This window comes from Mastigoproctus giganteus, chromosome 9, assembly GCF_048544385.1.
Source record: "Mastigoproctus giganteus isolate SK-2022 chromosome 9, ASM4854438v1, whole genome shotgun sequence".
Lineage (NCBI taxonomy): Eukaryota > Metazoa > Arthropoda > Arachnida > Uropygi > Thelyphonidae > Mastigoproctus > Mastigoproctus giganteus.
This window is the reverse complement of record NC_143583.1, coordinates 80190725-80214064: the sequence shown is the minus strand read 5'-3', so window position 1 is coordinate 80214064 and position 23340 is coordinate 80190725. Positions and strand designations below refer to the sequence as shown.

Here is a 23340-nt window from a genome sequence, read left to right as displayed (position 1 = left end):
TGCTCTTGAGAAACTGACATCTCACATATAATATATATATGATATATAATATATATACTCGTGTATGGGGGGGAATATCCCTCAGTTTCTGGAAATTCTCATTTGTTAACCCAGTCAGGTAGTTGTGGGGCTTAGTGCTTGAGGGGAGCTGCTGTATGAAAATCATAACAATGGCCACTGACGGCGATACTAAGGTACAGGGAAATAAAAATTATTAAATAAATAAATAACCCACCCCCACCCCACAACTTAGATTTGGTTTCCTTGCCAAGCTTAACCATCAGTCCCTTTCTTTTGTTAATACAGATATAGTGCCATAAAAAGTCAAAAAGGAAATAAGATTTTTTGAAGATGAGGGAATAAAGGGGGGTTAAACTGAAACTTGTCTACGACTATCTCAGTATAAAGCACCAACTAGCACAGAATCCAAAAGGATGCCGCTAATTAAATATGTACTAAAATTAGATCCAGTTTAAATGATAATGCTATTGAGTTTCTTAAGAGCTCACTTTATTTGGACAGGTAGTGTGGATGCTTATTTTTTGTTTTTAGAATAACTGTATGTTTAATAATTTTTGCTAGAATATTTATTATTGTAATAAAAGTTTGATTTAAAACATGAATTCAAGTAATTACTTGTTTTTTCCTTACTTCATTGCACTTGTTTTTAACTTACTTCATTGTCATCAAAATTTATTGCGAAAATTTTTTTTTTTTTTTTTTTTTTTGGAATACCGGTATCATAAATTAAAAATACTGGTATTGTGAGCCCTAACTGCTACTATTACTACTAATGCCTATACACTCTTCCTGTAGCTATGGATGGGATAGCTTGGTAAGAAGTTATTCTTGTTTGGCATTGCAAGAAGTTTAGGATAACAGATTCTGAAAAAACAAAAAGACTGGACAAGCACTAGATGATTATGTGAGAACATATGAAATCAGTACCATTTGTAGTTCTTGTTCTTCTGCAGCAAAATAATCGCTGTCCTGTATCTTTCAAAGACTCATATTGATCATGTCTGTCCTTTTTGGTATACACTGTACTGACTGTATTCAAATTGTGCATCCTCAATATCAGAGTGACATCATATTTCTGATATTCCTATGATGTCAACATTTTAGTGATTTAACCAATACTTCAAATTCAGATTTATTTACTGTAGTTCTTATTTTCTGTATAGTCTGACTGCATAAGAAAGTAAGTGCATGCTTGCTTTTATTTTCTGTAATTCTAACACAGTCAATATAATTGCTAGTCTCATGTAGATCTTCAGTAGGACTTTTAATCCTCCCTCTGCTTTCCAGGCTACTGCATGCTCCAATAGAAGCAATGTAAAAATCAATCGATTCCACCTCTGCTTGTGATTGCCATTAAACTATTAATCTTTGTGATTTCCCACATTTAATTTTCCAACCCACATAACTTTGCCTCAATTCTTGCAATCTTTCTAGAACATTTGCATGTGTACATACATGTTCTCTGTAAGTTATATTGCAATGAATATAACTCAGAGAGCTTCACTAAACTACACATAAAAGTATAACGACTATTATATCATAGTATTATAGAAATCCATTAGAGAAAACCACTGAGCAGATGACCTGAAAGTCCCATGCTCAATAAACAATGTTCTCTGGGTTAAATATGAGAAAAACCACCTAACAAAGTTTAATTTAATGTGTTTTGAATTAGTTACAATTGATAACTTAATAAATTATTAATTATAATTTAGTTAAAAATTATTAAATAATAGTCAGTAACATCAGTAATCTGTATATTTCAAAGTAGTTAAATATTATTTTAATAACCTTACACAACATGAATGTGACACATTTATATTTCCTACTCTTCAGCATCTCTCTCTTTCATACCTCCACCACCTCCTACCATTTAAATCACTGCAATGTGTTGCACTAATGGTGCAGCCACCCACTGAAGAAATATCAGTAATTTATGCACCTCCAAATGTGCAGAGGCAGTAACATCATTTTTTTATAAGAAGTCAACATTCAAGCTACTGATTATTGTGCAAGTTTTGAGAGGGAGGTTGATAAGTCAATTGTTTTCTGCAGACCATCCCATATAAACTCAATGGAATTCATGTCTGGAGACCTCTGTGACTATTTTATTTGGAAAATATACTTAACTCTGAAGAAAATTCTCAAACACCTCTGCTCTAGGGAATCAACCATCAGCAACTGGGATCCTAAACAATCTGCAATCCTAAGGTGTCTGACATAAGATTCAAAAATGTCATCCTATATCTCATAGTGGTCACAGCTCCTTTCTTGAAGGCATGCAGTTCTGTACATTATGCCTGCTAAACCATCAGACCACTTACTCCATGGCTGCCCCTTCATCAGATGTTTATAGATTAGTTTTCTGCTCTCTCTCTCTCTCTCTGTGTGTGTGTGTGTGTGTGTGTGTGTGTGTCAATAAGGATACTTTTCAAAAATCAGACTGTATGAAACCAGTCAAAAGAGGATCTTTCTACAATGCTGTGAGAGGAACATAAATCATGGCTCATCTTCCATCTTCCACATGGATCTCTCTCACATTCTATGGGAGAGTTCACTGAGAGATAATCTGCCCTGAGGCATCTTCAAAATAGGAGGAAGAGAGCTATCACTTCTCTATGTCAATTATGGCCAGATATCAGTCATCAGCTGGAAAGATGATCCTTGGTTGATCCTGAACAGCTTTTGTGTTACATTTGTTTTCTAGACCTCTATCCACAATCAGGATATCATATTTGGATGAACATTCAGGACCCTTGTACCTCTACCTGTAAATGGTCTGTTTACATCTTACCAACTGCTCGCCACCATAATGAACCAACTCATAAGGCATCTCTGTGCCACTGAGACAAAAATGATCAAACATGTATGGTATCCACTGCACAATTCAACTAAGTGACACATGGATAAAATTTCTCTATTTAAAACTACCACATTTTCATATCAGAATGATATGCATGTGCACTCTTTTGCATTTGCATGCACAATTTCAGTTTGATTTACAAAATCTAAGTGCTAAAAACTCAACTATATCTTAACTTTAGTCCACCAGTACATTATTGAAAAACCATAAAAAAGTAAAGAAAAATCTACTTCTGGCCATACTATAATACTTGTGAAGGCTCGAAAACAACTTAATTTTAAAATTTGTTTTTTTTATTTTTTAAATAAAGAAACAGTAAGAAAATATTTTATTTTTACAGCCACTAGTACTGTTAACCAACAAACAAAACAAATACACAACAAACATAACAACAATAGTAAAAATATAAGTGCTTTTTTTAAAATTCTTGGGCTATGTCATAGTGTAACTACTTAAGGATTGAATTACAGGACTTTTTTTCAATTTGTAATATCATGTAGGTTGCCAAGTGAGAAATTTACTAGAAAAAGGAAAAGATCCTTGTCATTTACTTAAATTTTTCAAGTTGCAGCATCATTACTACAATTTTCTATGCCCTTCCCCCATTAATCACAAAAAACAAATGACAATGGTGGCAATGTATTATATATAAATAGTATTACACACTGTATAACCAAAAGTATTCTGAATCCTCACCATGAATATTGGCATAGCAGTTTGGTCATACCAATATAAACCTTGAGTTTCTCTTGCAGTAGCAGCAGTATGTTAGACACCAATAGGTATCATGGATTGGAACTTACATTCTACATGGGATAGTGGTTGGATTCCACATCAGTAACCTTTCTGTGTGTGACTCATCTGAAATTTTTCCCCTGTGGTGGATATTATGCAAAGATGGAAGATTGTAGGCAATTATTTCAATGTACAAAAAGGTCTGGACAGTCTCACAAACACAGCATGTTTCATGAACCATAAAAAGAGTAGTCTGTGCCTTACACACGTCATCTCTGTAAAACATTATGGGGCATATCAAAAAGTACACAGCAACATATATCACAAAGAACATAAACTATCTATAGGAAGCTGCACAACTTTTGGTTCAAGGTAGGACCAGCCACACATAAGCCCAATATCATGGTAATCAGTGCAAAATAGTGTTTGGAATGGCATCATTCCCATGGTGTCACCATTTGAAATGGTGCTATGGAGTGAAAAAATCTCACCCCAAAATATTTCATTCCAATGGATGTGCAAGTATAAAGGTTGCTCAGTGAATACTTCCTTTCAGAGGACGTATTCAGTGAGATGAAGCACCATCTCAACCAAGAAGTTTGGTAGTGGTGTAGGTTATGAACAATGAAGTTTATTACCTACTCAGATGTTCTGGACAATTAGGGTCTATACTGTAGCAACACAATAGAAACAAAACCTGTTTGGCACACCCAGGGTACTGAGCCAGATATCATTCTTCTCTTCTCTTTCTTGGTGATTTACTTCTACTTCTGACACACACTCTCACTCACTCTCTCTCTCAGGGTAATTTAATTCAGAAATTTTTTTTGGCTGGTGGAGCATAAGCCTCAGGCTTCCTTGCACTATATGGCTAATAATAATAATAACGACAATAAGTATCATACAAAGCTGGTTTATGGCCAATGACATTGGTAAAGTTGGACTGGCCAGCTAAGAGCACAAACCTCAACCCCATGAATACCTGTGAGATGTTCAAGAGGTTAAGGTTTGTGTACAGATTCTGGCTGCTGCTGTATTACAGAAGGAATGGAGGCAAATTCCAGCCAATACCTACCAGAAGTCGGTAAGTATTGACTGAAATTTGCCCGTATCCCTTCTGTGAACTTAACCTGCTGGACATACTTTCAATCAAAAGTTGGCAGAAAGTATGCCAAACAGGGATGAAGCTATCCTACAACTAAAGATGACTCTACTATGTAAAACATTTTCAATTAAAAGCCTCTTTTGCAGCTACCTATGTGTGTGTATGTCCAAATACACTTGGTCATATAGCATACTTGCAGTATAATAAATGATGTTTCTTTATTTCTAGAAAAAACCAGGGCAACTCATGCTAGCATTTTTGGTATTTTTTCCAATTGGTAGCCCACCTCCCATTGCACGAGAAAAGCTCTGCTATTTAATTGCAAATTTAACTTTTAGTGAACGCTACAAAGAGGAAAAAGAGCACTTAACAATACAGAATACAGTAAATATACCAGTTCTTATATTCTAAATATTAACTCTGAGTACACCTTGTTCTGAACTTCTGAAAACTGTTTAAAAAAAGCATCATTAGTAGTATAATAGAAATAAAAAATACTAAATAAAAAGATTCAGTTTCATATGCCGTACATACTTACTTTCTGTTTTTTGAGATTATCAATAAGTTTCATTTGCTTTTTGAATGCTGTCAGAAGTTCCGTTTTCTGTTTTTCTAACCTCCTGTTTTCCGTTGTTAACTCCTCTATTTTTCTTTTATCAGCTTCAGTGCTCTCCTACAAATAAAGAGAAACATCTTGATATATTTATTACAAATATAACATTTGGATAAATTGCTAAAAAAAATATCTAACAGGTCAATAAATATGCCATTTGGATTTTCTCTATTATTAATACCCTCATCACTGAAGACTTGTGAAATGCATCACACTATTCTCAGTAGGAAGAAGAGAAACCATTACAGTGGTTTCTTGACTGGTACTCTTTTTCTCCTTATCCATCTTATCTTTAAAGGGGGCACTCAAAATGACTGCCTTGCATTTGCACACAAGCCTGAATATGCCTTGTTGTGGACTGCCTGATGCGTTCAAAATTCAATATATTAATACTAAATTGTTGCTGGTGCCTTGAGTGGATGATGGCATGAGCAGTCATGAGTGTTATTGAATTTGGTCATGCCCATTCCTTCTGAAGCCAGCTTCATCGAAACCAACAGGGAGGACAGAAAAAAAAATATATATATATATTACACGCATACTGTTATAGGAATCAAGTACAAAAAATTTCTAGTGGTGGGAAATCAGATTCAGTAGGGCCTTGTAATCTTTGAATCAATACAGATAAAGTTGCTATTTCCATAAAATTCTCCACATAATTGCATGTCCTATGCCCTCTGCAGCTGCTATCCTTTAGGTGCTGTCACCAGGATTTCCCTCCATGTGATTCAGAATCTGCTCCTTCGACCTAACAGTTCCAGTGCTGATTAGTCTACTACCATCTAATCTCACTTATCGAATGATCCTGCTTCACAGAATAAGCAAGACACTTGCTTATTCTGTGAAGGGTCTTGTTATCTAACAGATGATGATTGGCAGGTATCATGAAATGCAGGTGTCATTTCTTGGTTTGAATAAACCTCTATTCTCACTTCAAATACACACTATTACATAACAGCACAAAATTATGTGGTTTTCCTGCGTAGGCAATTCACATTACAATAATTTATCAATTTTTTCCAGTAAAAGATTTATCCAGTAAAAAAACTTGATAAACCACATTTATCCAGATTTTTTACTCAATATTTTCTGGAAAACATAAAGGACAGCAACTCAGAATGCAATGGTTAGATCACATCTTGAGTACTGCATACAGATCTAGAAGGCTCCATTTAGGAAAGATGTGGATCTGTTTGAGTAGCTGCAGAGAAGAGCAACAAGATTAGTCAGGGAACAAAAGGATACTCACACCAAGAAAAACCAGTTCTACAAACTGTAGCATCTGGTAACTAGATGCTGCAGTTGTCACATGAAAGGAAACCTGATGTTTAAGGGATTTGAATGGATTGAATAAACTAAATGTGTGGGGATAAATTATGGTATCTTCACTCTAGCTCAGACAACATATACAAGGGGAAAGCATAAATTTAAATTGAGAAAGCATGGTTATAGAATAGATGCATGAAAATTTGCTTTCAACCAGAGAGTAATATGCTGAAACAAACTTCCATCTAGTATTGTGGAAGTGGGTAGTTTGAACAAATTTAAGGAAGGATTACACAATGGATAAGTGACATTGACAGTTTTTTTTATTTTTTTTTGGCCAATACTGTATAAATTTACTTCCTTAAATCATTTACTAATATACTGCTACTAAAAGCAATTTTGAGCACGTGTTTGCATAAACTTTTTTTCTTGTTTTCAGGCTCTGAATTAATCCTGTAAATACAGCCCGCATATTATGAAACACCCTGTAAATATATTTTGTAGTCTCTTGTACAGTACATATTGCTTTTTATTCTCAAAAGATCTGTTTTGTTTGGCTATAGCAACTTGGCTATTAGTAAATGCAGTTTTCATTATTATCATTAAAATACTATTGAAACTGGTTCTTCAACCACATCTTAAAAGCAAGCGATGGTGATTCATCTTAGCATTCTAGCAGCCTCAGAAGGTACTAAACAACTTGGAATGAAGTACAAGTGATTACAATGAACTAGTACTTGAAAGAAATTGTTGCCAGAATGTCTGTGACTTTCAAGGATTTCTCAGCATTAAAGGACAGGTACAAAAGATATTTTAGCTAGTTAGGAATGTTTGAGAAAGATTTAGTATTAGTAATGGCATCAGCCAAAAAAAAACCCCAACACTTCCCATATCACCTGTCCATCTCTCTGACAGTTTGTGTAGTTTTTCCTTGAATTTATTCAAACTACTCACTGCTACACCAGATGTGAGTTTGTTAAACAATCAACCACCTGCTTGCTGAAGGCAAATTTCTGCACATCTACCCTGTAACCATCCTTCCTCAATTTGAATTTATGCCCCCTCGTGTAGTCTAAGCAAAAGGAAGGATTCCACCAGCACTGGGTTGAATATCTATGGAGCACATTGGGTTGAATATTTATGGAAAAGAGGCCTTCAAAGCCAAGTGATCAGGAGTGGGAGTGCAGTAACACATGCTCTTTGAGTAGACCGGGGTTCAAGTCCCTGACTACTAAATATGGTCGATCTGCCAACCTGCACTGGACCAGCATGACAGATTATGGTCCATTTCCCTCAACAATTCTTGTTGAGGAGGCTTGCATCCTGCAGTGGATTGATAATGGCTGCAGTTTACCTTTTTTTTTTATCTATGGAAAGAGGAATCATCTATCATTGTGATAAGTCCCACACATTATGTTGTCTTTGGATGCAAGATAAACATTTACAATATTGAAGTACACTCCCACTTAAAAATTTGGAATCGTGTTTCAGTTTTATTAATTTTCAAAGTTTTTATTTAAACAGGACCAAGTTGTTTGCCAATTTTCATTAAAATATTTTCTAATATGTATAAAAATAAAAAAAAAACTGAAATAATATTTAAGAAATTTCTAGAATATTCCAGAATGGTATAGAAGATTCCAGAATGGTGTATGATATTCCTGAATGTGGTAGAACATTATAGATTTATGAATGTAGTAGAACATTGTAGATGATTCTCTAGTAGGAGTATTGTTTCAATATTATAGAAGATTGTATATGATTCTAGAGTGTTTTGCAATAATATAAATTGAGGAGTAAGAGCTGTAACTTATAAAACCGAACACCTGTCATTCAGAAATAGTGTCTGATGTAAGTTTTGTGTGTGTCATGATAAACATGGCAAGAAATAAAAAAACTGAAAGTTGAAAACATAAGTACTATTATAACTCTGTATAAAGAAAGTTATTCCATGAGAACTTTGACTTTGTGGAAGAAATTTTATATTACAAAAAGACAATGATCCAAAGCACAGCTCTAAGCTGTGCAGAAACTTCTAGCAGCTTGATTTGGTAGTTGTTGGCGCATCGGCTTCTGTGGCCATATTGCACCTCCCAAGGTTTTTGCAGTACTTCGATCCAAGCCCGAGGCAGGAATCGAACCCGCGACCTTTGGGTTGCCGGGCAGGTACTTTACCCACTCGGCTAGCCCGGTCGGCCTTCTAGCAGCTAAACAGCAGGAAGGAGTATTGTATATTATGGTGTGGCCACTCCAATTGCTTGACTTAAATCCACTAGAGCTTTAATGGGATCATCTAGAGCAGGGATCGGCAACCTTTTTTTTCAGTGAAGAGCCATTTTTGATCTCATTAAAAAAAGAGAGAATCCGAAGATCTGCACCTCAGCTCAAGCTGGAGGAGGGGGGAGTTTTTTAAGAAATGGAATAGAGTAGGAGGGTGTTTTATTAAAAAGATATATATTTTGAAATATTATTTATTAATACTGAAAAAAACATAACAAATATCCAATTAGGTATGAATTAATGTGACTTTTGCTGCTGAACTTCTTGAGCCAGTCTCTCAACATCAGGTGAGCATGCCATAATTTTCATCTTTAAACATGCTGAAAGACTCTTATTGTTCAGACGGTTTCCTGATTCACTTTTAATATAGTTCATATTCAAAAATATTTGCCTGCAGAAATATGTCGAACCAAACACTGAGAAGTCCAAAAGCAGATATTTTCAAATTTATATACATGTCCGGTAAGCTACTCCACGTATCAAACACAATCTGGTCATGCTTTTTCAACTCATCTATTGCTGTCCATTTGTGTAGAATTGCAAGGGCAGCCTCTCGCCTCTCCAAATCCTCAATTTCAGTTTTAAGGCATTTTAGTCTTGCACTCCACATGTCCTTGATTTTTAAGTCCTCTAACTCCATTTCATATAGGCTAAAAGTTAAAGAGCCACAGTTACATTCTCAAAGAGCCACAGGTTGCCGACTCCTGATGTAGAGAGTCAAGTCTGTGAAGTCTTCCCAGACTTCACAAAATTTATGGGAAACCTTGCAGATCACTTGGAATAATGTAAGTCAAGATACTATTATAAAATTAATCACCGGAATGCCAAGTCTATGTAAGGCAGTGATAAAATCTCATGATGGATATTGTAATGAAAAATCAGTATGGTTGTTAATATTAATCATTTCAATACATTTTTGCTTTAAATTTTTCAATGCTTAATAAAAATTCTTAAAATACTTTGTAGTGTGTTGTTTTTTTTTATATTAAACCTTACTTGCTAATTTTGAAAACAATTAACAAAAAAAAAGTTTGGAATCATATGCTATGATTCCAAACTTTTAGATGGGAGCATATAGTGTATATGTTTTCCATTTCTATTTTTTAAAAAATTATGTTTTTCTATTTTACAACTTGTCAAGGATGCACCCCCACTCCGACTTTTCTCATTATGTAACTGCCATTTGCACTTTTCCTTTTGCTGTTTGTGCAGGCCCACTGGTCCTTAACCCTCACATTTGGTGAAGGAGGCTTAAAAATAATTTTGAGCAGTATCCATTAAATTAAAATTTTAATACAAAGAAATGATTCATACTCTCCAAGAATTTTGATGGAAAGAGTTTACTGTACCCATCTGTACCATGTTGACTGAATGATCTTCCTTTTACAATATCCAGCTGTGTTTCCTTCAGAATTCTATTTCTATCTAAATAACCCTATACTGCACTTTTAATCACTGCTTCCGTGATTTTCCCTACTACTTGAAGTCTCACTGACCAATTAGCAGTTATTCGGGGAAGTAATCAAAGAAGTTACTAGGCTTTCCTACCAACAAAGAAATACTGTTCAATACTTAGACCTAATGGATGTCAGATGAACTATTCAGATGTGGTAGAGAAAAAAAGTGCATGGGATGCATATAAATTATCATGTGATGCAGAAGCCTATGGTAGATATAAATTAGTCTGTAATCAAGTCACAAAAGAGGTTAGGCAGGCAAGCTAAGGCAGATTATGAGAAAAGTCCACCAAAGAATAGGGAAGGGGATACCAGAAGTTTATAAAAAAAATATCAAACTCTAATGAGGAGCTAAATGACTTTGTCATAACTGAAAGGAAAGTGAAGGAGAAATTATTGAGGATGGACATAAAAAGGCATTATCAGAGGCATATGATGCAAGAAAGCAAGCCATCAGCCACAAAAAAAAAAAAAAATCCTTCCCATTTCACCCATCCATTCATTCCAAAAGTTTGTCCACTTCTTCCTTGAATTTGTTTAAGCTATCAGCTTCCACAATGATGGATAGAAGTTTGTCCAGCAATCAACTACCTGCTGGCTAAAGGCAAATTCCTGCACATCCATTCTACAAATGTCTTTCTTCAGTTTTAGTTTATGCCCCCCCCCCAGGTTTGTAATCTGAGCAGAGGAAGAATCCCATCAGCATTGTGTTTGCTCAAACCATTCAATACACCTCAATCAGATCACCCTGCAGGTGCCTAGTCTCTAGCCGCTGCAATTTGCAGAACTTAAGCCTTTCTTGGTAACAGCACCCCTTTGTTCCTCTCACCAGTCTTGTTGCCCTTCTCCGTACTCGTTCTATGAACTCTACTTCCTTCCTAAAACAAGGCTTTAGAACAAGGCTCTTGGATCTTAGAAAGGCTTTTGATACTGTTGCACATGGAAGACTGCTGCACAAATTGGAGCAGTGTGGCATTGGAGGCAAGTTGCTGCTATGGATAAAGGGGTGGTTGAGGGGGAGAAGACAGAGAGTGGTAATCAATGGACACTGCTCATCGTGGACTAATGTTATTAGTGGAGTCCCTCAGGGTTCAGTATTGGGGCCTTTATTGTTTTCTGTATTTATAAATGATATTGATGATGGTATATCAGGCTTAATGTCCAAGTTTGCAGACGATACAAAGGTTGGCAGGGTTGTCAAGGACACTACTGACACTATGCTGCTGCAACAGGATTTGGAAAGGTTGAGCAGATGGGCTTCGAGGTGGCAAATGAAGTTTAACATTGACAAATGTAAAGTACTACATATGGGAAACAGCAACCCCAGAGCAACGTATCAACTCTGTGGTACTACACTGACAGTGGTAGAGAATGAAAGGGACCTGGGGGTGGTGGTGCAGGCAGATATGAAGTTCTCTGAGCAGTGCAGACGAGCTTCAAGAGTAGCTCATGGTGTATTGTCAATGATATATAGAAATTTTTCTAGCAGGGATAAGGAGGTGATTATTCCCTTGTATAAGGCAATGGTCAGGCCACACCTAGAGTACTGTATACAGGCCTGGAGGCCTCATTTCAGGAAGGATGTAGAGCTGCTGGAACGAGTACAGAGAAGGGCAACTAGATTGGTGAATGGGACAAAGGGGTTCTCTTACGAAGAAAGGCTTAAGTTTTGCAAATTACAGTGTCTGGAAACTAGGCACCAGCGGGGTGATCTGATAGAGGTGTACAAAGCCTTGAATGGTTTGAGCATGCTCAATGCTGATGGGATTCTTCCTCTAGCTCAGAAAAATCACCTGAGAGGGCATAAATTCAAATTGAGGAAAGACAGATGTAGGATAGATGTGCGGAAATTTGCCTTTAGCCAGCGGGTGGTTGGTGGGTGGAACAGACTTCCATCCCTTGTCGTGGAAGTTGATAGCCTAAATAAGTTTAAGGCTCAGCTGGACAGGTATTTCGAACGAACAGAGGGGTGAAGTGGAAGTGGTTATTTTTATTTATTTATGTTACTTTTTTTTTTTTTTTTTTTGGCTGATGCTGCATAAGCTTGCTTTCTTGCATCAAATGCCTCTACTAATGCTAAAATGCTAATGCTAAGGCCTCCAGACCTGTATGCAGTACTCAAAGTGTGGCATGACCATTGCCTTATACAAGGGGATAATCACCTCCTTATCCCTGCTAGCAAAATTCCTGTATATCATTGACAATATCCTATGATCTGCTCTGGCAGCCTGTCTGCACTGCTCAGAAAATTTCATATTTCACTGCACAAATACCCCCAGGTCTTTTTATTCTTCACTACCCTGAGTGGAGTACCATACAGTTGGTACATTTCTCTGGGGTTACTGCTGCCCATATGCAGTACTTGGCATTTGTCAATGTTAAACTTCAGTTGCCACTTCTCAGCCCATCTGGGCACCTGGGGTGGATGGAATCTATCCAATTATATTAAGGGAGGCAGCAAAGAAGGTAAGCAAACCTTTAGCCATAATTATGAGAATATCCTTGAATTCAGGGGAGGTCACTGTGGACTGGAAAAGAGTAAATATATTCCCAGTTCATAAAAGGGATCAAAAGGCCACAAAAGTAATTACAGACCTATTAGCTTAATGTCTGTTCCAGGGAAAATAATGGAATCACTGGGAAAAAAAAAAAAAGTAATGCAGGACCATTTGGACGGGCATGCAATTATACTACAATCACAGGATGGATTTTTCGAGGGGCAGTATTGTCTAACCAATCTGATAGGTTACTATGATGCAGTGACCAAGGAACCGGATGCAAAAAATAAATTTGACCTCATATACTGAAATTTCAGGAAATCTTTTGATACTGTTGCACATAAAAGACTGCTGTACAAACTGGAGCAATGTGGCATTAAGAGCAAGTTACTGCAATGGAAAAAAGGAATGGTTAAGTGGACAGGGACAGAGAGTGGTTATCAATAGGCACTGCTCTTCGTGGACTAATGCTATTAGTGGAGTTCCTCAGGGTTCAGTTGGGTCTATTGTTGTTTTCAATATTTATTAATATTGATAAAGGTATATCAGGCTTAATGTCAAAGCCTTAAATTTGTATCATCTGTAAGATGATACAATGGTTAATTACAGTCATCAGGGTGAGCTACTGCACCAAGATCTATGAAAATGGAAGGTACTGCACATGGGTAGCAGTAATCTCCTGGGTAACTTATCAACTGTGTGGTACTACACCCAGAGTAGTGGAGAATGAAAAAGACCTGGGGGTAATTGCACAGTCAGACACGAAATTCTCTGTGCAATGCAGACATGATGCCAGGGCAGCTCATTGGGTTTTGTCAATGATATACAGAAACTTTTCCAGCAGAGATAAAGAGGTGATTATCCCTTTGTATAAGGCTATGGTTAGGCTGTATCTTGAGTACTGTATAAATCAAGATGCAGTACTGTATACAGTACAGATGCAGTACAGTGTCTGTAGGCCTCACTTTAGGAAGGACGTAGATCTGCCAGAACGGGTGCAGAAAAGGGCAACCAGATTGGTGAGGGGAACAAAAGGGTGTTCTTAGAAAGGCTTCAGATCTGCAAATTGCAGTCTCGAGACCAGATGCTTGCAGGGAGATCTGATTGAGGTGTTTAAAGCCTTGAATGGATTGAGTAAGCTCAATGTTAATGATATTCTTTCACTGGATGAACTGTGTTTTTTTTTGGTTTTTTTGGCTGAAGCTATATAAGCTTGCTTTCTTGCATCATTTGCCATTACTACTATTACTAGTACTATCCACTTTGCTTTTGGAACTGTCTTTATGTGCTGCTGATACACTGATACTTCTCCAATCCAAAGGAATATATCCTGAGTCCAATGAAGTTCTTATATTTAATCTTAATGGTTCAATGCACACTTTTGCCATCTCCTTCACCTTCCTGATGAAATTACTGGATATGAGCCACCAACTCCAAGAGCCTTACTCACTTTTAAACTCAAGTTTTTCTATTAAACAATCTTCTGTAATTTGAATATTGTTAATTTCATTCTTCCTAGATTTGCTCAGAGTTTTCTCATCATGAGCTTCTGTCTGTAAATATCAATGCCAAATACCTATTCAATTCATCTGCAGCATAATCTGGGTTATCTAAGACTTTCTTGCACTCATTACAAATGAGTACAGTCTGATTCATTCTTTTCTTCTTTGTATTCGCATATGTGAAAAACTCCTTTACCACTTTTTGCTCTTTAGCCAATGATTTCTCATAACATAAAAATGTAAAATTAAGCAAACTGATTAGCTTAATGTTGTACTTTCTGGGATTCAAATATGATATTAACTAAGAACTGGCAGCATTAATCCCTGAAAAGACAGAATTCAGCTGTGATTAGAATTTCATGATTAAATTAAATCGAATGACACATTTCATAACTGAAATGTGTCATTCGATTTAATCCTAACAATAAAACTTTTGAACAGAAATAAATTAAACTTATTAAGTACTCTTTCTTTATTATAAATATAATTAAACCTTTGCAGTGATCCGAATATTTCGAAGTTCTGTTTTGTATTTTTCTGCTTCATCTAAAGCACGGTTCAAGCGAGCTTCGATTGTTCCTTTACTGGCAGCAACTTGTTTTTGCCCTTGCCTCAATATGTCTACTTCCTGTAATAAAAAAATAGTAAATATCAATATAATTAGGAAATAAAATGCAAAATAATAATAATTTTCATTACTTTGCCTTCCATTATGAATGATGTAACCATAAGTAAATGTGGCTTCCATTTTCTGTTTTAATATCATAAAATGTTTTTATTTGTTTATATTTGATTTAATTTTAATCCTAAAAATAATGGTAGGAAAAAACCAAGATAAAGAACACATTAAAAATAAATCTATTATAATAATTTTATGTTAATAGTAAATATCAGAATATTCTACACTCAGTTTAAAACAGAATTCTGAACCTTGAGTTTGTTTTTCTTTACTCATTCATTGCTAAATTAGTTTGTCTGGGTTTATATAATGTTTACACCTAAGGATTACAAATTCATGTGGATAGCCACAAATACAGATATATTTTACTGTCACCAGAAATGAAGATACATTCCCAACAAGGTTCTATACCTCAGGTGTAATCTTCTCTTATTACGTGGAATTCATAAGACAATGCAAGCTGCAGGATAACACAAATTAAAAAGAAAACCACACTTACATAATATTTTATAAAGCTTTTGATAATGATAAGGATTTTAACAACAACAACATTATAACTATATGTTACAAATAAATAATTAAAATACAACCAAATATTTCCATTTGGTGCACCACTAGTTTAAAAGGATTGCACAGAAGAAATAATGTTTGTGCTACTGGCAATTAATGTTTTTCAATAAATAGTGCAATCTTTGCATGTATTGAAAACAAAAACTTCAGAGAATATTAATCACCACAGAATAGGTAACATCACTTCCAACTTCTGTGTTTAATTTCCAATTTGCTTGCCTTATTAGGAATACTATGAAAACCACCAGGAAGAGGAAGGTTGGCAAACATTTCATTCTGATATACAGTTTTTTTCTATGAATGCATTAAAATATACAAGAAATGGGTATAGCTCTATTAGTACACTACTGAATTAACAGTCCACATTATAATATGGATTGATAATTCAGTGACAAATAACTGTTAAACAAAGGCATGGAAAAATCAAAACTGCGCCCGAGCAAGAATTTATGAAAAGCTGTTTTAATTAATACTATATATTTATGTATTTTAATATACCCTATATTTATGTATTTTAATATACCCTATATTTATGTATTTTAATTACCATAAATACATAAATATAGGGTACCCACATGAGCAAAGATTTCAAATATGCTGGCTTCAAAGTTTTGTAAGGTACTTTAGCCTATAAAGCTGCTACACAGCTGTTCCAGCAATACAAGTTAACGGGAACAGTGTTTTCAAGACAAATGCAGCTATTGTTGCTCCAGGATCCCCCACAATCTTATTTTTAGGGCCTCTAAAAATATTCCAAGGCCCTGAGTTAACTAAATTTGACATGCTTAGAGGGGATCAAACAGGTTTATAAGGCTCTGAGAGGGAGGTAGTAAAATGAATGAAGGTTAAATTTTTATAGTATTAAATGATGCTAGAACCAGGATGCAGAAATTCAAACTATGATGGAAGAATTATAGACCAGATTGTCAAAGGTTTCCTTTAGCCAGTGAGCTGTTAAGTATCTATGGGAAAAGGGCAACGCATAATGTAGTGGGTGTTTTTTTTTTTTTTTTATTCGTGCAGGAAAAGCCTCAGGCTTATTTGCATTGTATATGATCAATCGTAATACATATTATAATGTGGACTGATACTAGGTCACTTTTTTCCAATTTTACATAATTGAACCATTTTGACTCATCTACTCACATAACACTGCACTGAATTTATATAGAAAGAAATTATTTCTGGAATAATATGAAAGCATACATAGCTTGCTGAGATGACCTTGTCTCCTTTACGGCACATTTACAATGATAAACTGCTATAAACTTTTTAACTGATTGCGAGTTGACTAATTCCTGACTATTTGTTCCCTTCATTGGTTGGGTGTTATTTTCAGTTTTTATGTCATAAAAAACTACGACCATAATTTTCCAGGTTCAGCGTTCAATTTGCTTGCAAACTTTTGAAACATTTATAATTGAATGTAAAACGTGGCACTTTCATCTTAGAAGTTATGTAACTTAATAACTGATAATACATTTCAATGATGAAAGGAATCAATCCAAGTCTCTGTTCCTGCTTAGCAGTAACCGTCTAACAGCATGCACTTCAGTCAATTCTACTTGCATCCCTTTGTGTGTGTGTGAGAGAGAGAGAGAGAGAGAGAGAGAGAGAGAGAGAGAGAGAGAGAGAGACTTTTCTTTCCCCATTCCCTTTCTTCCTTATGCACCATTTTACTTTTTTTCTCTCTCTTACCCCCTGACTTAAGGGAAACCTTTTATCTTTTTCTCCTACTCTACAATTGTCACCTATTATTTATCTCTACTGCTTCCTTTTCTCCCTTCTAAAATTCTTTTGGATTTGTTCCTCAAATCCGAAGTTTCGTAGATGGCCCACCTCCTTGTGTCAGAAATGAGAGCCAGATGGCAAGTCTCCTAGTGAAGCCTGCTTGCTGGTTGCCAAGAAGCCAGTCATAAAACACAATACATTAAACACAGAACTTACACAACTGTATAAGTTCTGTGTTTAATGTGATGAGATGCTAAACCTCAGACGTACAATGAAATGTTGCAAGGGAAAGTCTGAGTACTGCCCAGAGACACTATATACATACATACACTTGTCCTTTCTGTAAACGTACTCATTGTATTCAAATTCTGCATTCCCTATGTCAAATCAGAATGGCACCATGCTTCAGATATTCCCCTAATGTCTGCATGTGATGATTTACTCAATATTTCAAATGCATCTGTTTATTTATTATAATCTTATCACTAGCGTAGAAGCAAATATATGTGCTTGTTTGCACTTTTACTAACTCTAACACATTGTATAAATAAAAACACAAGTTATATCATGGAACTAAATGAGGCAAATAAATGCAACATTAAGGTTACACTTGACAAGGTGCAATACTGCTACCTGGCATCCAAGACACCAAATGTTTAAATTAAAATCAAATCGTAAAAATAAATCATATGGTGACCCTCATATTCACTCTCAGCAAGGCAAACATGACTTCCCACCCAAGGACAGACACTTCACACCCAAAAAAGGATAAGTTCCACTTCTACAACAAATGAACTAAAAAAATAAAAACAGGGAACCAAGAAGCATTACTTCTTTAGGGCATATCAAAGCATGTGAGTTCTAAAAGGATCATATTTTAGTTATTAACTGCTATTGAACTACAAGATGCCTCAATATGATCTGAATACAAAAAAAAAAAAAAAAAAAAAACCCTCAAAAACAATATATGTCATGGCCATCGCACGCTATAATAAATAAAATGCAAACTCAAACGTAAATAAAAAAATTCTTGGCAAAGCTTGTATAATTGCGTGTCCCATGAAGACCTGATCTCCAGCAGAACTTCCAATCCCCTACCACTCTTTCCCAGCTACTGCTTGTCTGAAAGAAGCACAGTACTAATTAATTTTACCTCTACTTATGGTTGCCATTAAGCTTGACTCACTTAACACTGCCTTGATAGCATACAAATATCCTTGTTGCACCTGTTCTATTAAAAGCATATCACATCTTTGTATAAACTAGGGCTATTCCAGGGTATAATAAAAAGAATGTGTAATTTTTAAAACTTAATTTCATTTATGTAGATAACATCTGAGTTTTACATTTTAATTTTAACTCATAAAAATATTTTGGATTAATCACTGTGGATACTAAAAAATACACTGAATAATGTTTGATATTTTATTAATGCAAACAAAACAAAAATAAACATAAAACAAATAGGTATTTCAGAATATTTATTACTTTATTTTAAATAAAGTAATATTGTGAAAAATAAGTAATGTAATATAACACTTATTTCATCGAAATGTGTGTCATTTCCAACTCACATATTTGTATAGTTTCTTCTAAATTTGTGCTGGCTAACTAACATCAATTGGGTCAGGAAGTATCCTTAAAGACACATTTAGAAATTGAGTAATTGGAGTTATTTTTTTATTTGCTCTTGTTTTTGTTGTGTCCATTGTAGGTATTGAAACCAAAGAGTTGTTTCCTTCCATCAGACATCTATAACTGTGCATTTAAAGAAAAATGTTATTTTTATTTTTAATTATTGGAAAATTAGTAAATTAGAGTGAAACTTAGTTATAGAATTGTTATATTAAATTATTTTCTGTAAGTAGCTTATAGACCTAGGCGAGATCCTTGATTTATTCTGAATTGAGACAGTGAGATTTTGGAAGTATTAATATTTAAGTGTCCGTAGATTTACCGTTTGTAATTTGCCGCCATTGTTATATGATACAACGTTACATCCCGAAATAGATAGCGTTAGATTAGTATAGTATATAATATTATCAATTAATAAGTAAATTTATTAATCTTGTTGAACTTCATTGTCAATTAAATTGAATTTTTAATTAAATACATATAACGACTTAGTTTTTACGAAATGTAACATAATTAATTAATACATAACTTGATACGGAACTTATATAAAGAAACTCAAAGATTAAGTGTCAAAAACTTGACACATAAAAAATATATATAGATATAAAGTGTTACAACTGCATTAGGATACAAGTTTAGGGTTAAAATTTTGTACTGAAATTGAATCGGAATCATGACTCAGACCAGAGCAGCAAAGCAAAAGGCTCAAGCTAAATGGAGCGCTGTGGCTCAGGAGAGAACTGAGGGGGGGGGGAGTTGCCCTCTGAATCAGAGCTTTTTAAAATGCACTGCTTGCTTGATGTTTGTGGAGCAATCAGGTACGGGACATGATATTGCCAAGGGGGATGTCTTTGTGTGTGCGCGATGTAAGGAGTGTGAGGAAATGAGGAGACAACTCAGCATTGTTATGGGCCTATATGAGAGCTTGAAGGTCAGAGTGGATGCCCTCGAAGGGGGGATACAAGGACTAATATATTAACAGTAGCCACTGGCAGAGGTGAAAGTGATTCTTGCACTGCTTCTATTGGAAGGAGCAGCAGCCTGGAAAACAAGTAAACAAGGTACAAGTAAACACATGGGTTGTGTTAGGGTAGCTAAGAATAGGAACAGGTGCAGGTATACTTGCAGATGCACCAATGCTAGGAGTTTGGTAAATAAATTTGATGAATTTGAGGTATTACTCAGAACATCAAAGGCAGATATTGTTGGGATATCAGAGATGTTGTGTCACACAGATATAAGGAATGCAGAACTGGAATTTGGGGAGTACAATGTGTACAGGAAGAATAGACAAGATAGGAAGGGAGGAGGGGTTATACTAAGGAAGTGAAGCCAGTCGACATCACTGGACAGAGCAGTGTTGAGTCAGTTTGGTGTGACATAAGCATTGGGAGATCAAAATTGAGAGTAGGAGTGTGTTATAGGCCTAATGACTCTGATGAGTATAATAAGGAACTGTACAGGGAAATGAGAGTGGGCCAGTAAATCAGAGAGTCTTATAATGGGGGATTTTTATTTCCCAGATATTGACTGGGATTTGTGGGTTGGTCACTCACACACTAGCAAGGCTTTTGTGGATTTATTGGATGATTGTTTTCTACATCAGCACGTTCGGGAGGCAACTAGAGGCAGTAATACTCTTGATCTGATGATCAGTAGTGATTCTTCATGCATTAAGAATCGGCAGATAAAGGAACCATTAGGTGGCAGTGATCACAGTGTGCTGAAGTGGGATTTACTCAAAGAGGTAAATACCATCAGGGGAAAAGGGAAGGGTTTTTGCTTTCATAAAGGTGACTACGGTGATCTGAGACAGTATTTAAATTCTGTAAAGTGGGACCAACTGATGATGTTACCAACAGCATATTCAAAATGGGAAGCATTCAAAGAATTTATCTTGGAAGCTACTAGGCTCTATATACCAACTAAGAAATATTGTTCAAAGTTTAGGCCTAAATGGATGTCAGATGAACTAATGAGACATGTGGCAGAGAAGAAAAATGCATGGGATACATATAAATTAATAGGTGACATGGAAGCCTATGATAAATATAAGCTGGTCTGTAACCAAATCACAAAGGAGATTAGGCAGGCAAAGGCAGATTATGAGAAATCCTTGGCAAAGGATGCAAAGAAAAACAACAATGAGTTCTTTACCTATGTAAACTCTAGAAGGAAAGGGATAAATCAGATTAGTCCACTGGATATTGATGGTTCAACTGTTGATGATCCTGCTCAGGTGGCTAACAAACTAAATGAGTATTTTGCATCTACATTCACCCATCAGGAGTTATTCAGGGAAGGGAATGCCAGAAGTGAGTTAAACTCTGGCAGTGAGCTAGATGATTTTGTAATAACTGAGAGGAAAGTGGAGGAGAAATTGTTGAAGATAAACATAAAAAAGGCACCCAGGGTGGACGGGATCTATCCAGTTATATTAAAGAAGGCAGCAAAGGAAGTAAGCAAATCCTTAGCCATAATTATGAGAGCTGCTTTGGACTCAGGGGAGGTACCCATGGACTGGAGATGTGCAAATGTGACCACAATTCACAAAGGATGATCAAAGGGCGACACAAGTAATTATAGACCTGTTAGTTTAACTTCTGTTCCAGGAAAATTAATGGAGGCACTGGTTAAAGAAGCACTGCAGGATCATCTAGACAATACTTCAATTATAGCTCGGACACAGCATGGTTTTGTTCAGAGAAAGTCTTGCCTGACCAATTTGATTGGATACTATGATGTGGTGACAAAGGAACTGGATGGAGCGAATAACTTTGATATCATATATTTGGATCTTAGAAAGGCTTATTTAGAAAGGCATATTAAAGGAGGCAGTAAAGCAACTAAGCAAACCCTTAGCCATAATTATGAGAGCATCCTTGGACTCAGGGGAGGTCCCCATGGACTGGAGATGTGCAAATGTATCCCCAATTCAGAAAGGGGGATCGAAGGGTGACACGAGTAATTACAGACCAGTTAGTTTAACTTCTGTTCCGGGTAAAATAATGGAGTCACTGGTTAAAGATGCATTGCACGATCATCTAGACAAGACTGCAACAATAACTCAGACACAGCATGGGTTTATTAAGGGAAAGTCTTGTCTGACAAATTTGATAGGATATTATGATGTGGTTACAAAAAACTGGATGCAAAAAATAATTTTGATATCATATATTTGGATTTCAGGAAAGCTTTTGACACTGTTGCGCATGGAAGACTTTTGTACAAATTGGAGCAGAATGGTATTAAGGGTAAGTTGCTACAATGGATAAAAGGATGGTTGAGTGGGAGAAGACAGAGGGTGGTAATCAATGGGTGCTGCTCTTCGTGGACTAATGTTATTAGTGGAGTCCCACAGGGTTCGGTGTTGGGACCTCTGTTGTTTTGTATATTTATCAATGATATTGATGAAGGTATATCAGGCTTACTGTCAAAGTTTGCAGATGATACAAAAGTTGGCAGGGTTGTTAATGACAGTAATGGCAGTGTGCTACTGCAACAGGATGTAGATAATTTGGGCAGATGGGCTAAGAAGTGGCAACTGAAGTTTAACCTTGGCAAATGCAAAGTACTGCATATGGGTAGAAGTAACCCCAGAGAAACGTACCAACTGTGTGGTACTACACTTAGGGTGGTATAAAATGAAAAAGACCTGGGAGTAATTGTGTAGTCAGATATGAAGTTTTCTGAGAAATGCAAACAGGCTGCCAGGGCAGATCATGGGGTTTTGTCAATGATATATAGGAATTTTGCTAGCAGGGAGAAGGAGGTGATTGTCCCTCTGTATAAGGCAATGGTCAGACCATACCTTGAGTACACAGGACTGGAGGCGACGTTTTAGCAAGGATGTAGATTTGCTTCAGGGTGTACAGAGAAGGGCAAGACTGGTGAGGGGAATGAAGGGATCCTCTTACCAATAGAGGTTTAAGTTCTGCAAATTGCAGTGGCTGGAGACTAAGCACCTGTGTGGTGATCTGATTGAGGTGTATAAGGCCTTGAATGGGTTGAGCACGCTGAATTCTGATGGGATCCTTCCATTTGTTCAGATTACGAACCTAAGGGCGCATAAATTCAAATTAAGAAAAGACAGATGTAGAATAGATGTGCGGAAATTTGCCTTTAGCCAGCGGGTGGTTAATTGCTGGAACAAACTTCCATCTGTCGTTGTGGAAGTTGATAGATTAAATAAATTTAAGTAGGAACTGGACAGGCATTTGGAGGGAATGGTGTGATTTTTTTTTTTTTTTTTGGCTGATAATGCATAAGCTCATACACTTGCTTTCTTGCATCACATGCCACTACTACTACTACTAATTGGAGCAGTGTGACATTGGAGGCAAATTGCTGCTATGGATAAAGGGATGGTTGAGTAGGAGAAGACA

The 23340-nt window shown here is 36.1% G+C and overlaps 1 protein-coding gene across 1 annotated transcript in view; it reads right to left on the bottom strand.

Moving 5' to 3' along the window:
* Positions 1–23340, bottom strand: part of LOC150080480 (testis-expressed protein 9-like) — a 71853-nt gene that overhangs the window by 7533 nt on the left and 40980 nt on the right. The window contains exons 5-6 of the mRNA XM_090380705.1: positions 14834–14968; positions 5263–5397 (exon numbers count right to left, since the gene is read on the bottom strand). Coding sequence (XP_090236831.1) covers positions 5263–5397; positions 14834–14968 — 270 coding nt within the window. The remainder of the gene's footprint in view (positions 1–5262; positions 5398–14833; positions 14969–23340) is intronic.